The 15769-nt window shown below is 56.7% G+C and overlaps 5 protein-coding genes across 5 annotated transcripts; 3 read left to right on the forward strand and 2 right to left on the reverse strand.

Moving 5' to 3' along the window:
• Positions 1-1221: 1221 nt before the first annotated feature.
• Positions 1222-1892, forward strand: CPAR01_12869 (uncharacterized protein; the record flags this gene model as incomplete). Its single annotated transcript, XM_060497123.1, has 2 exons — positions 1222-1513; positions 1783-1892. The coding sequence occupies 2 exons, from the start codon at positions 1222-1224 to the stop codon at positions 1890-1892; spliced, it is 402 nt and encodes a 133-aa protein (XP_060344656.1).
• A 1802-nt stretch (positions 1893-3694) lies between these two features.
• CPAR01_12870 (WD domain-containing protein) lies at positions 3695-7193 on the forward strand (the record flags this gene model as incomplete). Its single annotated transcript, XM_060497124.1, has 6 exons — positions 3695-3728; positions 3956-4040; positions 4150-5401; positions 5451-5661; positions 5711-6924; positions 6975-7193. The coding sequence occupies 6 exons, from the start codon at positions 3695-3697 to the stop codon at positions 7191-7193; spliced, it is 3015 nt and encodes a 1004-aa protein (XP_060344657.1).
• A 617-nt stretch (positions 7194-7810) lies between these two features.
• CPAR01_12871 (uncharacterized protein) lies at positions 7811-8773 on the reverse strand (the record flags this gene model as incomplete). Its single annotated transcript, XM_060497125.1, has 1 exon — positions 7811-8773. One exon carries the CDS (start codon positions 8771-8773, stop codon positions 7811-7813), a length of 963 nt encoding a protein of 320 aa, XP_060344658.1.
• A 783-nt stretch (positions 8774-9556) lies between these two features.
• CPAR01_12872 (PP-loop family protein) lies at positions 9557-12154 on the forward strand (the record flags this gene model as incomplete). Its single annotated transcript, XM_060497126.1, has 1 exon — positions 9557-12154. The coding sequence occupies one exon, from the start codon at positions 9557-9559 to the stop codon at positions 12152-12154; it is 2598 nt and encodes an 865-aa protein (XP_060344659.1).
• A 487-nt stretch (positions 12155-12641) lies between these two features.
• Positions 12642-15405, reverse strand: CPAR01_12873 (uncharacterized protein; the record flags this gene model as incomplete). Its single annotated transcript, XM_060497127.1, has 2 exons — positions 12642-14279; positions 14350-15405. The coding sequence occupies 2 exons, from the start codon at positions 15403-15405 to the stop codon at positions 12642-12644; spliced, it is 2694 nt and encodes an 897-aa protein (XP_060344660.1).
• Positions 15406-15769: the final 364 nt, after the last annotated feature.

The following is a 15769-nucleotide window of genomic DNA, read 5'->3' on the forward strand; positions in this document are numbered from 1 at the left end:
AAGAAGAAGAAGAAAAGGGAGGGAAGAGAGGTTCTTGTTATTGCTGAGATGGCATGGTTCCTGTGAGAATAGATTTTGGTCAGCACGGCGTCGCGTTCATCAAAAATCATGATGGTTAAAAATGGTAATTGGGACTTTGACTTGTTTTATAAGATTCTGGGACTGCTTATGATATGTGATTGTGAAGTAAAGACTCGATGGCCTGTAACAAGGGGAAAAGAGCATCGCCTCTCATTGTCCGCTGCTGACGTATTCTCAATCCAGTCTGAAGAACCCAGACAAATCCTTTGGATTTGTCGAGCTCGATGTCTACCGTTGGCAAGAAACATCCATCTTTCAGAATGAGGCCAGCAAGTTGAGGCCCAGCTTGGTCTACTGAGCCCGTCAGTCGGATGGCCGTGGCCAGGGAGCCCGGGATCTGATGCATTGTGAATATACAGAAGAGCCTACCAGAATACTCTATTGAATCTGTTCTTCCACACCGGCTATGGGCCTCAGACCGGGCTCCTCCTGCTTCACTCACCCCGTCTCCGGGCCACGCAATTCTCCATGTCTACACCATTCGGCCGAGAGCTCGAATCAACCACATTACCAACCCATCCCATCCCATATCTTTTTTCTTTCCACCCAGCGTGCCTTCCTTTCTTGAGAGAGTTTCTTCCAATTCTTTTTTTCTTTTTCTTCTCTAGACCACTACTCGATTCATTCTTTCTGCTCCATCCATATATCACCAAGAAGTCGTACGTCTTTTGAGCAAAAAGGGAGATTAACGGCAGTTCGCATACAAGCTTCGCGCTTCCAATTAATAACAAACGAATCACCAGACACATTTTCCGTCTACTTTCTCACCACAGTATCGAGAACCAAAGTCAGCTTTGAGCAAATACCACATCTCGGAGTATTACAGTCAAAAGACAGGTGAAGATTTTACTCCATACCCAAAGAAACGAGACAATACACTAGAGATCACCTCAATCCACAGCCACTCCGATCATTACTTCCTGCCCCCTTCTTTTAGGACGAACTCTTTGTAAATCAGACATTCAAGTCGGATCCGATATCACAAAAAACACCCTCGTAGCGATTAAGGGACTGCTAAGAACTCACTCAACACTCTACAAACAACACCCATCTCAATCCAACAACTCAAACCCCATCATTCACAAAGAATCAACTCCAAGCAACCTCAAATCACCCAAACCACATCCAAGAACAACCAAGATGTGCACCTACATCTACACCCTACACACGGCCTGCATGCACAAGCAGTACCAGAACATGATGGAATGCGTCCGCACCCGCACCGGCGACAGCACCACCCGATTCGGCACCTACAGGACCCTCCACGGCGAGCTCACCCTCAACAGGCCCGTCCACCTGCCCGAGGAGGAGCCCTTTGACATTCCGCTCCGGGAGTGTCGCGCTCGGCCCCGATTCGCTACCCGCCCTGTGTCTGGGCTTTGTGTTGCTTGTAAGAGGGTAGAGAAAGAGAAGCGGGCTGCCGAGGCTTTGAGTAAGTTTTCATTCTTGCTTTACTGTTTGTCTTTGATTGTTTTTCTTCTTTTTATCAAAGATGCCTATCTCGATCTTGGTTCAGCGATACTGCCTTGCCTAGAAGTCTATGCACAGAGAACACTTCATGATTCAGCATTGTTCAAGGTTGTATCCGGTACGACATCTACACCGTGAACAGATTCCTATTCTTCACCATTCTTCTCAATACGCATATACCATGCGGCGTACTCGCTTGGAGATGATGACTGACTAAGGCTGGTGATATAGAAGCTGAGCAATTGGCGGGAGTTGCCGACATGCCGGCGGGTGTGAGAAACAGCATCATGAGGTTAGAGACGCTGGTTGCTGCCACCAAGAGGATGGATCTGGAGGATTGAGGGCTATGATACATAGCCGATCACTTCAGCTCATCCTCTTGGGGGCAGCAACTGGTGATAGAGATTGGAGAAGTGGGTTATAAGGGCGTTCATTACGGAGAGCAAGGGAAAGTGTTTTTCAGGACCGTTGGCATGGACTTTAGGAATGATACCCCCCAGATGGAATGATGCATAACGACATCAATTGAGATTTTCTGGTCTTGATGAATATGGTTCCAGGTCCACGTCAGTGTTGAAACGATGTAGAGATGGATGGTGATGGTGATGTTAATGATGGATGTTGGGCGGTGGAGGCCGGCGCCGAAGTGACACGGACGCGTGGGGCAACCTACCTTAGACGGGGAAGTGGTCAGCGAATTGGCGGCGGGCAGGGACTGTGGGGAAAAGAGCACCGAGGGGAGGGGGATCGGCGGGTCCATGCTTTCTTTTTCTTCTTCGAGGTTGGCACCACCGTCTGACGGTTCAGGGTCGGTGGCTTGAACTTGGGGAATGCGTCAGCCACTGATTTCTTCTAGACTCGACCTCCCGTCTCCAGAGACAAATTGAAGAATGGCAGACTTCTCGATTGATGTGTGTGTCTGATTGGATGTGCTTGATTACTCCCCCAGAACCGATTGAGCTGATTCAAAAGAGGGGTCTTGTCTGCCGCCGTCGTACTACAGAAACGACACATGACACTCTGGGCGCTAATTGGCGAGCCATGTGCTACTTGGATCGTCTGGCGTCTGTCAGATTTGTTCTGGATCCCGGTCTACGTACCGCTTTCACCTTCCACGCCTACCAAAGGTACCTGGGTATGGATTGTCAGAGGTGTTTAATGCTACTGTCTTTGTACCTAGGTAGAGTAAGACGCATAATGCAGGATTCAGTCAGACTTTCAAGGGGAACGCCAGCCACCAGACATATTAACAACAGGTTCGTCCCGTTGTTGGAGTATTCATGCGCAGATCGATGCAATCATAAGCTGGGCAAGACGATATCAGGGGTCCAAGAAAGCGAGTGTGACGGTGCCAGCCAAACTCAATTGCTTCACTTCTGATGCTCTGACATGAATACCTTCGTTACCTTGCCAAGGTACGAATAAAGGTACCCTGACCTGACTGCCCCCCATATCCACCTACCTTGAGTCCTTACCCCATGCACCTCGCACCCACGAAGAGAAAGTACCCCGGCCTCAGGTGACAGTGATGGATCCCAATCCTTCCAACATGTTGGATTGCGCCAACACCAACAGGTATAGGTGCAGATGCGGTTGCAGATTGCAGACACCCAACGACGCGCACTCACACCCTTTTTGCCTCTCACAGCCCACCTCAGTACCTACCTTGCATAGTGTGTGTGTACGCAGTACGGAGTACGAATGCGCCTTTAAGCCTTGCAGCATTCGCTGAGCCCATTCCCATTCCCATCCATCATTCCATCCCGTCCCCCATCTTTCCTGGCTCAGGTCCTCCCCGCCCGGCCCCGTCGCAATCCACCAATACATCATACCTGGGCAGGCACCTCACCTCGCAATCCCACGTTTCTACCTATCTCCGTGCGCGCCCACCCCCATAACTCCAGCCGCAGCCAATTACTACCTTACCTACTGCTACCACTTACCTCACTACTCCCACCACCACCACCACCACTACTACGGCTACATCCTCACAGCATCACCACCCGAGCGAGCTCACATACCCGACCGCCCGTATATCCTTCCCTTTATAGCATCGCATCGTCCTTTTCCCCCATTGCATTGTTTCTTCTTTCTCGCATGCGTAATCCGTAATCGATCCTAACCCCCGCGCTACCGCTCGAAAATGGCCAAGAAAGCGCGCCAGAGGGTCAGCTATGGTATGTCTGTCGTGTGCATCTTCTGTCCGTGCCGCTTTGCTCTGCTGTTGGTGCTCGTGTGCCCGCTGCGCTTCCGTCGCATGTTGGCTGAGGCCGGCGACCGCAACCCCGCACGTCCGCCGGGACGAGCACCTGGAGTCTTGACTTTGATCGCGAGAGTCAGACCTGTCTGCAGCGTTCCCGAGAATGTCAATGGCCTCGCTTGCTAACCACACATGGTCCAACAGTCCTCGAGCTCCCAGCTGGTTCGCAAGGCGGCGGCCACAGGCTAGGCGTCAATGGCCTCGCCGTCGACAAGGACAATGGTATTCTGTAAGATCCCGCGATCCATGATGCAAACCGTTGCCCTCCTGCTATCACTTACTACAACTCCTCTTCTCTGCGCCGCTACCCGCTGACACACTGCTGCGCTCGCAAACAGATACTCGGGAGCCCGCGATGGCTACATCTGCGCATGGGACCTCAACCTCAACCTCCAGACCGGCGGCAGCGTACCACCCCCCGAGACCAAGACCAAGACCACCTTCCGCTCCCAGACCCAGGCGCACATGGCATGGATCAACGACATTGTCCTCGCTAACAACAACTCCGCCGTCGTCACCGCCTCCAACGACCTGACGGTCAAAGTCTGGCGCCCACACTCCGAGACGAACGATATTGCCGCGACCATTGGAGGACACGCCGACTATGTCAAGTGCGTTGCTACACCCCCTGGCGGCTCCGTCAACTGGGTCGCCTCGGGCGGCTTCGATCGCAAGATATACCTTTGGGACTTGAACGGAGGAGGCAAGACCCTCGAGATCGACACTCAGGGCGACGAGGTTGCGGAGAAGGGCTCCATTTATGCCTTGAGCGTCGGTCACAGCATCATGGCCAACGGTGGCCCCGAGTCGGTTGTGCGCTTATGGGATCCGCGTTCCGGCAAGAGAGTGACCAAGTTCGTCGGCCACACGGATAATGTACGCGGCGTCCTGCTCAACGAGGCCGGCGACAAGGTGCTTACGGCCAGTTCCGACCACACGATCAAGCTCTGGAGTGTCACAGCTGGACGCTGTATGTACACATTCACCATGCACGAAGACAGCGTCTGGTCACTCTTCTCGGATGACCCTGAGCTGGGCACCTTTTACAGCAGTGACAGGTCTGGTTTCGTCGTGAAGACGGACGTCCGCGGCAACCTCGAAGACCTTGACGACGGAATCTCTGTCGCGGTCGCCCACGAGTCTCATTCGATCAGCAAGGTTGTGGCGGCAGGCGATTACATCTGGACGGCAACCAACACTTCGTCGATCAACCGGTGGTCCAATATCGACACAGGCCCCGACTTACAGCTTCCCGAGGCATTCCAACGCCAGCGGGCTGCGTCCACAGCTTCGAGAACCAGACAGCCCTCGAGTCCTCCGCCTGCGAACCCCCCAAAGAAGGAAATCTCACCAAGATCCATCTTGCGCATCTCCAACACGGCAACATTCCCAGTACAAGCCGCTCCTGGCCCAGAATCTCCACCGGCAGTTGGGAATCATGTGCCGCACGGGACCGAGCCTATCAACCAGAACCCGGAGGAGACCATTGAGGGCCAGTTTGGTTTGGTCAAGCACAGGCTCTTGAACGACAGGAGGAGAGTTCTGACGCTCGATACGGCCGGTGACGTTCTCATGTGGGATCTCATCAAGGTATGTTGGCTGCTTGTGTGGCTCGAGGATGAATCACTAACTCCCGCAGTGCAAACCAATCCAAAAGTTTGCAAAAAAGCACCTAGAAGACGTTGAGATTGAAGTCAACACCACAGAAGCTGTGGCTCCGTGGTGCTCTATCGACATCAGCTCCGGAAGTCTTACTGTAGTTCTGGAACCGTTCAACTGCTTCGATGCAGAGATGTATGCGGATGACCTGGAGTTGGAGGAGCCAGTAGAGTTCCGAGAGGACCAGAGAAGTAAGAGATTTGGGAGACTAAGAATGACCATATGCTAACCGACTCCTAGTCAATCTCGGCAAATGGATCCTTCGCTACCTGTTTGCTGGCTTGATCGATGAGGAAATCAAACGCGATGAAGCGTACCGTGCCACGCTCAACGAAGCCGTCGAACGGAGACTACAAGCAAGCCGCGCAAACCCTCCCTCGTCAATAGCGATTCCTACCGACAACGCGTGGGATGAGAGTTCGGGAATGACACCACGTGCGAATGGCTCTCATTACCCCATGACACCTGGCATGGCTATTGGTCTCGCTACACCGGGGGCCTCTGGCCGCCTTCACGACGTGCCAGAAGGAGCAGCCACTCCATCTAGTCCCCTTGACAACAAATCGTCTCAGTTCAGCCGGCCGTCAACCGAGCGAGAAGACTACTTCACAAGTGCCATTGGGCCGATCGAAGGCGCTTCGAAGCCTACCGCAGCACCCGCAACGCCTGCCGAGCAAACGGCAGCTCCCGATGCCAAGACCCCAGCAGACGCAGGCAAAGACAAGGAGAAGGAGAAGGACAGGGAAAAGGACAAGGACAAGGATGCAACCAATGGAAAGTCGCCCAGCACAGCGTTCGGCAAGAAGTTCCGCATGGGCATGGGCATGTCTTTTGGTAGCAAGAAGAGTGGACGATCGGCGTCGACTACTGCGCCGGAGAAGCCAGCTGTGGTGGACGAGAAGGCTGAAGAATCCGAGGCATCATCAACCCACGAGAAGGAGGTTGATGACAGTTTCCTGGGCGCCATCCAGAAGATTCGCAATGATTACGACAAGTCACTGACTGAGAATCCCGAGAAGCTCATCGAGACAAAGGTTACGCCAAGCTTGGCAAACGACACACCAGTGCTCAAACTGCCTCCTGGTACAAAGGTTGTCCTTCAAGAAGAGACAACTGGTGGAAGTGCCAACATCTATCAGGGTACTGTTGAGACAGTCGGCCAGGGGGCGGATATCATTGAGCAATGCGGCCCCATGTGGTTGGGCGAGGTGCTGCTCCAGAATCAGATCCCTATCAAGGAGCCTGTTAAGGTCTCATTCGTCCTTCAGCCATGGCAGAACAGCTTGCCTGACATTGCAACAACGGATGGCAACAATCGCCTAAACGCCAATAGGATGCTACGCGTTAAGAAGATTTTGGCCTATGTTGCGGAACGCATCGATCCCCAGCCAGAGAACCCAGAACCGGATGCTCTCCTGCCTCATGAGTACTTGGAGCTGTATTGCAACGAACAGGTAAGTGCCCCATGCATGCGCCCTGCTCGATCTCTGCTAACCTGGCTTAGTTACTACCCATCACAATGACCCTTGCAACCCTACGAGCTCACATCTGGAAGGGTGGCAATGACGTTCAGCTTCACTACAAGGCAAATGGGCGCAAGGAAATCAAGGAGATTAAGGAGGCTCCCAAGGCGGAACCCGAGCCTGCAGCGGTAGCACCGTCAGCAGCGGAATCTGACCCTGCACCATCGACAGGCACCGCAACGCCTCCAACGACAGGATAGTCTCTGTCTCGAGTGGTAGGGTGGTGGCAAGGGAGACCACATTTCCAAGTGAGCTTGCAAAAGATGCAGCTGCCGCAAAGCTTCAAAACCATGAGTGTGGTAAAGAAAGCCGACCAAGAGCAGTACATGCAACGTGCGCCATCTGAACTTACTCCGCCACGATCATGGGGGACATCTACGGCTGCCTCGGCTTCGCGATAGTCTCGAGTGGTGGACAGGGTGCGGCCGACCAGGGAGTGCCACTGGCATAGAGATGGCACATGGACCACAAAGTACAAGTGGGCATTTTCGTCACGAGAGTTGCATGTTGCTGTACGACGTGAGTCAAATGGCCATGGCCTGTGATGTCTAGTCAGCACGGGTATAATGGCGTTTTTCAGTGATGTACATAGCGGAAAAGTTGTCAAGTCGCAGGCAGCCCTTCTGGCTGCGTGCTCGAAGCGTATGTTTATACAGCAGGAGGGCAAGTTGAGGGCCCCCAAATACAGAAATTCTTTTTCCCTTTTCACATGGCCGGTTTCGCCGTCTATCCAGCGCATTACACGTCGCGCGCCTCTATGCTTGTTTGCGCACAACCACGTCCCATCACACACCCAGAAACTCTTGGAAAGATATTATTATATCACGGCGCCAGTCAAGGTGTTTGACGCAAACTGATAACTGCCGAGGAAGATGGACCCCCCGATGCTGATCCACATGACCCTTGGCCCGATACCCGCAAAGAAGGGTCGGATCCCGTGCTCCTTGTAAATCGTCCTCAGGATATCGCCAATCTTTTCCTTCTGCTGGCTCAGCATCACCCTCGTCTTGAGCACGTCGAGCGGGGTCGTGATCCCGGCCGCCGCGGCGCCGGCCACGCTGCCGTACAGCGCGCTCTCGACGGCGCTGACCTCGTACTGCGTTTGTCGGCGGGTGTTCGCCCCCGTGGCCGGGTCGATGTCGAGCTTGTAGTTCTTGGCCTGTTTGCGCTCGCGGCCCCAGCGCTTGAGGCGTTCCCAGAGGGGGAACTGGATTATGGTGAAGGGTACCTCGCGGAGGACGGTGATGGACCAGCCGCGGTAGAGCTCGCGCCAGACGGCGGAGAGGCCGTTGCGTCCGGTCGGGGAGGAGTATTGGGAGAGGATGGAGCGGAAGGCGAGGAGGGAGGAGCCGCCGTGCTGGCCTGCTTGGGCGCGCTGTTTTACGACTTCGGTGGGGACGCGGATTGCGCAGGCGGCGATTTCGCCTAGGGAGGCGGCGAGCATGTGGGTTGCTGGGTCGATCCAGGCTGGTTTGGTCACCGACGCTTCCCCTGTTGGTGATGATGATCCTGAGAGCGCGAGGAGGCGGGAGTGTATGAAGGATTTGGAACCCTCGTAGGTGCAGAAGAAGAAGGCGGCGCCGGGGGCCGAGCCGACGACGGCGGAGCCGATGCCGCGGTAGATTCCGGTGAAGCCGCCGGAGGGGAAGAAGCCGGCCGAGGACTGGAGGCGGGTTTTGAGGGTGTCGAGGGGGAAGAGGGTTAGGTCTACTGTTGTGCCTGCTATTCCGCCTGCTAGGAGGGATGTTGTGAAGGAGGGGGATTGGTTTGTGGTGGACATGGTTGCGGTTTTGGTGGGTTGTGGGAGGTGGTTTATGTGAGGAGGTAGATCCGTAGAGAGTCTTGCTTCTTCTTTTCTCTCTTACTGCCTTCGATGAGGTATGGCTCGGGGGGTGGTGGTAGCTTCGTGGAGTTCGAGATGTTTGTGTCGCGTGCTCGGGATTGCGCCGAGGATTAGGAAGTTGACGGATGTAAACCGAAGGCAACCGAGCAAAGGTCAATTGAGTTGGATATGCAAAAGAATGGAAGGCCGAGAGGGAGGAGGGCCGAATGCTATGGACAACGGCGAGTGCATCCGCGCAAATGAAGAGGGAGAGAACACTTGGAGTGAATGACGGAGGAGATGAGATTGGTAGGTATCGTGAGGTATTAGATATCGGAGCTCAGTCGGTCCCTGTACGTAACGCGACAGAAAAAAAATGGGCAGGGGTCTTTGCGCTAGAGCTCCGACTCTCCGAGGTCTGCAATGCTCTCGCCGCTCGGTGAGGTGGGTTATCAGCGAGCGCGGGGCCCGGGGGAGCTCTCTTACCTTATCCTTATCGCTGCTCCCTGACACAACCAGCTTGGGAAATCTTTCCTCCGAAGAGCCCGAGCTCACATGTTCCGGTACATAGTGGGGGACTTGCTCGGGTGAAAGCTCCATTTCTCTTATCCCATCGTCACGTTGGAGACTGTCAACCGTTGATTCGTCAATTGCAACATCCTGGAAACTGAAACCCACGATAGCTTCATCGAACTCGAAACACAGCACAGAACAAAACCACAACAGCATAGAGGCGATGGAATGGCCCTCACCAACCCCCCGATCGCGACCGCAGCGGCGACCGCAACAGCAGCGGCGGCGGCGGCAGCCCACCACCTCATCCTCCACCCGGTCCCGAAACCCATAACCTTTCTCGAATTCTTCGACGCCCTCCGCGCCGCCACCCCGCCGCGCTTCCCACACGCCCGCACCGCCCAGCCGCGCCGCATCGGCCTCGCCGTGTCAGGCGGCGTCGACTCCATGGCCCTCGCCTACCTCTTTAACCAGCTGCGCGAGATCAACCCCCTCATGCGCGTCGTCGATAACCCGCTGGCAAAAATATCAGCCTACGTCATTGACCATGGCCTGCGCGAGGGGTCCCGCGAGGAGGCTCTGGCCGTCGTGAAGGAGTTGCGGAATTTCAAGCATATCCGGCCGCAGTGGGACACGGTGAATTGGAAGGCTGAGGGTGTCACGGGCGATCCGAATCTGTTGCCCAACGTCGAGAGCCTCGCGAGGAGGGTGCGGTACAGGCGGTTGGGCACGCTGTGTCTTGCGATGCACGTTGAGAGTATCTTTCTTGCGCATCATCAGGACGATCAGTACGAGACCGTGCTGATGAGGCTCCTCGCCGGCCACGGCAGCCGTGGGCTAAGAGGGATGCTTAAGGCCGGGAATATACCAGAGTGCTACGATATGCACGGCGTCTACGAGAGCGGACACGTCGACGACCAGATGATGCGCATGCCGCAGATAAGCTTCCGCCCGCCGAAACGGGATTGGAGGCACATGCGGCGACAGCTCGTCTCGGAGCTGGATCTGGAGTTATACGGCGCCGAGCTGAGGGCGGGTCTACAGACGGGGTGGCATGAGGGCCCTTATGTCGGCGGTGAAGACGACAGCTCTGGAAGCGACTGGCTCTTCTCCGCTGCGAGTTCAGCGTCCGCGAAAGCGAGGGCCGCGGCGGCGGCGCGGAACACGACGAGGATACGCACCGAGGATGCCGGGGTGATGATCTATCGCCCGCTGCTCGAGTTCAGCAAGGACCGGCTGATTGCGACGTGCGAGGCGAATAACGTGCGCTGGTTCGAGGACGCTACTAATAAAGACGTGACGCTGACGACGAGGAACGCGGTGCGGCACATGGTGCGAAATCACCGTCTGCCCGTGGCGCTGCGCAAGGAGAATGTGCTGAGGATGTCGGCGCGGTGTGGGGCGAAGCTGAGGGGTCTGGAGCAGGAGGCTGAGCGATGGATCAAGAGGCAGGCAGTGGCAGAGTTTGAGCCGAATGTCGGAACGCTTGTCATTCGGCTTCCTGACCTGGGTGTCTTTGGACCTGGTCCCGGACGCGGGCGCGAGAGGGGCAGGAAGTCGGCGAACGACGGCGTAAGGAGGGAGCTCCGGCTCGCGCATCGGAGGGCCGTCGCGGGGTACGTCGTAAAAAGACTCGTGGCCTTCGTCTCGCCCGACCGGAACCCGCCTCAGCACACGTCCCTCCAAAACATCGTCGCCAAACTCTTTCCCACCCTTGTGGAAGGCTCTCTCTCAATTTCAACACCTCCATCGGTACCAAGAGCCTTCAATCAAGCCTCCATCCTCTTCCTCCCCCTCGCCCCCTCGAAATGGTACCTTGTCCGCGAACCCTACCCCTCCTTGCACCCGCTCCCGCAAACGACATTCACGACGACCTCCAACATCAGCGACAAGCACCGCCACCCGACCTTCCCGCCCACGCAGTGGGAGTCGCCTGAGGACGCAGAGTACATGTCGCGAGAGCGGCTCGCCGCACTGGACCGCCTGCCGCTCCCGCAGCCGCGGTTCCGCGAGACGAGGAGGTGGTACGCCTGGCGGCGCTTCAAGCTCTGGGACGGGCGGTTCTGGATCCGGGTGAGGGGGCGGGTCAAGGCGTATTTCCGGATCGCGCCGTTTGCGCCGATTCACGGCAAGGCTTTTCGGGAGGGTCTTGGCGGCGGTGGGGGTGAGGCTGCCGCTGCTGCTGCTGACGGTGTAGAAGAGGGGCAGAAGCAAGACAGTAAAGACAAGGAGGAAGAAGTGGTTCACGCCGCGCCTGGACTCGGCATTACTGGCGGTCGCGGCAGCAGCAGCGGCACCACTATGAGCGCCGCCGAGCGCAGGGCAGAGTTTGAGGGCATACTGAAGCGTTTCGCGCCGGGTAAAGTGCGGTATACGCTGCCGGCGCTGTATGCCGTCAACCGCGACGAGAAGACAGGCGAGGAGGTGCTGAGGATGCTTGCCCTACCGACGTTGGGCGTTGGATTACCTGGCCTCGAGAGGTGGGTTCAGTATGAGGTGCGGTACCGCAAGGTCGATATGGGCCTGTTTGAGCGCGAGATGATGGGTGGTGGGGGTCGTATACGACAGGGACGGAGCGGTGGCGGGAGTAGTAGCGGCAGTGGGAGTGGCAGTGGAAGTGGTGGTAGAAGCCAGAGCAGCAGCGGCGCCTCCATTGGCGGCGCTGTGTTAAGGAGGCATGTTTTGGCGGATAGCACGGCGGAGGAGAGAGTTTGGAAGCGGATTAGCGGAATGAGAAGGAAGAAGAGGATGATGACGGCGGCGATGCGGAAGAAGCAGGCTGAGGACAAGGAGACGAGAGCGAGTGTTGGTTTGAGGTCTGCTTGACGAGCTTGAGATACCCCCCCTTATTTACTTACATTTGCCTACTTTTACCTACATTTACCTACAGTCATCTATGAAGTCGTGATGTATGAGGAAGGATGAAACCCAGTCACTGTGAGAGCGAAGATGGATGAAGAGTGTCAGTGAAGTTTGATTGCTCTCATTTATATTTCAAGTATGAGAAAGGAAATAGAATGCTCGAGGTTTGTTGATTTCGCCTCGTCGGCATTGGCCAAGAAGATTGCTCAGTTCATCTTTGCTGAGCTTCCTCATCCATGAAAACGCCGTTGAAGTCCATTCCATCCATCCATCGTAACGACAGGTATTAAGGTATATATGCCCTTTTCCTTCCCTCTCTTTTTGCTCTTATAGCATAGTAAGACCACGCAGACTTGCGCAATCGTTTCGTCCACGTATTTCCCGCATACATGGTGACGACATCTATCCCAACCCCCTTTCTATACCTCAGAAGAAACAAGCCTGTTTTGGCTTACTTCTCCTCCCCGATGATAAGAACCTCATCGCCAGACACACTCCCCAACGAAACCTGACAGTTCCACGCCTGGCCCTTGTGAGCGTGCACGGCCTTGGGCCACTTTGTCCGGCTGTCAATCTTAACATCCTTACCGAGGACGTTGATCTTGCCGCTGATGCTCTCGGCCTCGACGGTGCCTTCCCAGGAGGCAGGGTACTTTAGCTCCATGCTCCCGCTGACGGAGCCGTGCGAGGACTTGAGGTGGCGCATGGGGGGTTGGTCCTTGATCGAGACGGCGCGCTCCTGCTCAGAAGATGCCGTGATGGCATCACCCAACGGGTGACGACGAACCTCGCGCCAGGCGTTGTCCAAGTGCCGACCGCCAGGCAACGGGATGCGCTTCCACGGTCCGGCGCCGATGGGCGTGAACGGCACGCCCGGCATACGCGGGATCTTATCCGGGATAGGAAGTGGGTTCGTCGGGATATCGACGGGTTCATCCGGGTTCGCGCGGGGCTTCTCGCCTTCGTACGCGCCCTCGGTGCCGAGGATCTCGACCCAGATGGGCTCGAGGATCTTCACGGCCGTGTTGCCGGATTTCGTCTTCGTGTGCAGCTCGGGCTCCGCGACGGCCTGGAGGAGGCTCACGTTGTAGACGGGGAGGAACTCGGCGGCGATGTCGCCGCTGATGCTCTCGGCGACGGCGGCGGACGAGAAGGCGACCCAGGCCTTGATGGAGCCGGATTTGGTGTCGATGGAGGTGATGTAGTCGCGCGGCGGGACGACGGTGTCGGGTTTGCTGCTCTCCGCGGCGGCGGCGAGGGGTTCTTTTACGGTGATGTCGCCCGAGATGGTGGCGACTTCGAGGACGGCCGGGCGGGGCCGGGAGTCGAGGACTTGTTGGGGCGAGACGTTTGCGATGATGTCGCCCGATTCGGAGTTGATTTTCAGGGAGTCGTAGAGGGGCCAGGAGCCGATGATGTCGCCCGAGATGGTCTTGACGAGGATGTCGCGGGAGTTGAGGTGGTATGTGGAGGGGACCTCGACGGGGGAGTGGACGTCGCCGGACATTGTGCCGATCTCGAGGCCGTCTGCGAGGTTGACGGAGAGGTCGTCGACGACCCGGACGTCGAGGTTCATGGCCATGAGGAGGACGTGGCGGAGGGAGGCGCCCTCGGGGACCCAGACGGTCGCGCGGACGGTCATGCAGGGCCGGCGGGACTGGGTCCATTCGATGCGCTGCGGGGTGCGGATGATGAGCTGCTGCTCCGAGTTCCACTCGACGGAGACGTCTAGGGCCGGGTCGTTGGAGACGACCTCGAGCTCGATCGAGGGACCGGGGCGGCCGGCCTGCTGGCGGCGGACCACAAAGTCGCCCGAGACCTGGGGCTGGTAGCCGCGGGAGGGGGAGTCGTTCTCGACGGCCTGAAGGACGCTGATGTCCTTGTCGGCGGCGAAGGTGAGGTCGAAGAACTTGGGCTCGAAGCGGTGCTCGGTTTGGAGGCATGTGCTCGATGGACGCCAAGGGACGGCTTCGCCAGGCTCGGCGGGTTTGGAGGGGTCACTTGGCACGGGAGATCCGTCTTTGATGGGCAGTCCAGTGACGGGGTCATATTGCTGGGGAGGCTCCTTGGCAGGAGACTTTTCAGATGGCTACAGGTTGTTAGTTAGCTTCATGTAAAGGTAGTAGTAGGTGCAGATGTAGATGGGAGTTGCGACGCACCGCATTGATCACAGTCGAGGCCAACATGCTAAGGAATCCCGTCAAGGTGAAGAAGACCAAGGCGGCAAGCAGCACCATTTTCAGCGTCCGCCTCGAGGCCCAAGGGAACTTCTTAAGAGCTCTGTCCTTCCACGATGGCGGAGGTCTAGGGTCATGGTCGTCGTCATTGTCATCATAGGGCACGTCGCCCATGCTCTCGGGGTCGCGGCCAAGCAGGCGCCTCTCTTCTTCAGGTGCGCCCATGTTGATGTTGTTGTTGTTGGCCGTCCTCGAGATGGTGTTGAAGGTCTGATAGTTTCTAAACTCTGTGGGTGATGACGAGAGCGGGGACGTGGGCGATGGCGTGTAGGCGGGTGGTGCCTCGCTGGGGATGCGAAACAGAGAGGCCGGGTTGTTGGAGGAGTATCTCGAGTGAGTCTGGGGCGTGCGCAGTGGAGCGTCTGTGGAGGGCGAGTAAGGCGTATAAGACGATGAGCTCTGGGCGGCGTGGGAATGTGAGTGAGAGTGGGAATGGGAGTGGACGTTGGAGGTGTAGGTTGTATGTGATGGCGTCGCCTCGCTGTCTGCGGCGGTAGAAGAGGCCCCGTCGTCATAAAAGTCGTCGATGGCCGAGACGGATGACGAGGTCCTCCTATGTGTTGAGGAGTAGTGACGTGATTGTGCTTCTACGTTGTCGTCGTCGTTGTTGGGGTGGTGTTGATGGAAGGATGTGTTCAACCTTGTCTCTTCCTTGGCTTCGCGGTCCTTCTTTGACGACGAGGAGCCTTGCTCTTGTTGCTCTCGCTGCAGCAGCGAAGGGTCTTGGACGAGAACGTTGGGCACATGCGGCACGGCGGCGGACGTGGGGAACGTCGTCGCGTCAGTGACGTTGTCCTCGCTGTTGTGGAAATGAGACTCTTGCTGCTGCGGAGGGTATATTCCCCCGGCTGACAATGAAGTGCTGCTTTGGAAGTAGCCGTCGGTGGGCGAGAGGTGGGCGTCGAAGCTGTCGTCCGGGACTTCGTCAAAGTCGGAGTCGTCGGCGGAGTACAGGTTGTCGGAATACGGGGCCGGCATGGCGGCGGCTTGTTACTATTTCAGTCCCTTTGATCCCTTCTTTTTTGTCTTCTGACAGAGTCCCCTTGGGGCCCTTGGGGGATTGTCTGTGCTCTGTGGGATACAACCGTTTTGGAGTAGGTATAACGTTTTGTTCCCTTCGTTTGGTGGTTCTGTTTCTTAATGCCGGGTCACCTAACGTTTGAGCTTTGCCCCTTGGGACAGGGCACTCTGAGTCTCTGACGGGGTAGACGGGGGCAGTCTGGCACGCCAAACAGTGACAGCAAGTGACAGCGACTGAATCGTGAAGGGGACTTGGCTGATACGCGCAGTGTCGAGGGCAACGGGTAGAACGGACGCCAAGAAACGGAGTCAAACAGTTTCG

Source organism: Colletotrichum paranaense, assembly GCF_030867605.1.
Source record: "Colletotrichum paranaense strain IMI 384185 chromosome Unknown Scaffold_11.1, whole genome shotgun sequence".
Lineage (NCBI taxonomy): Eukaryota > Fungi > Ascomycota > Sordariomycetes > Glomerellales > Glomerellaceae > Colletotrichum > Colletotrichum paranaense.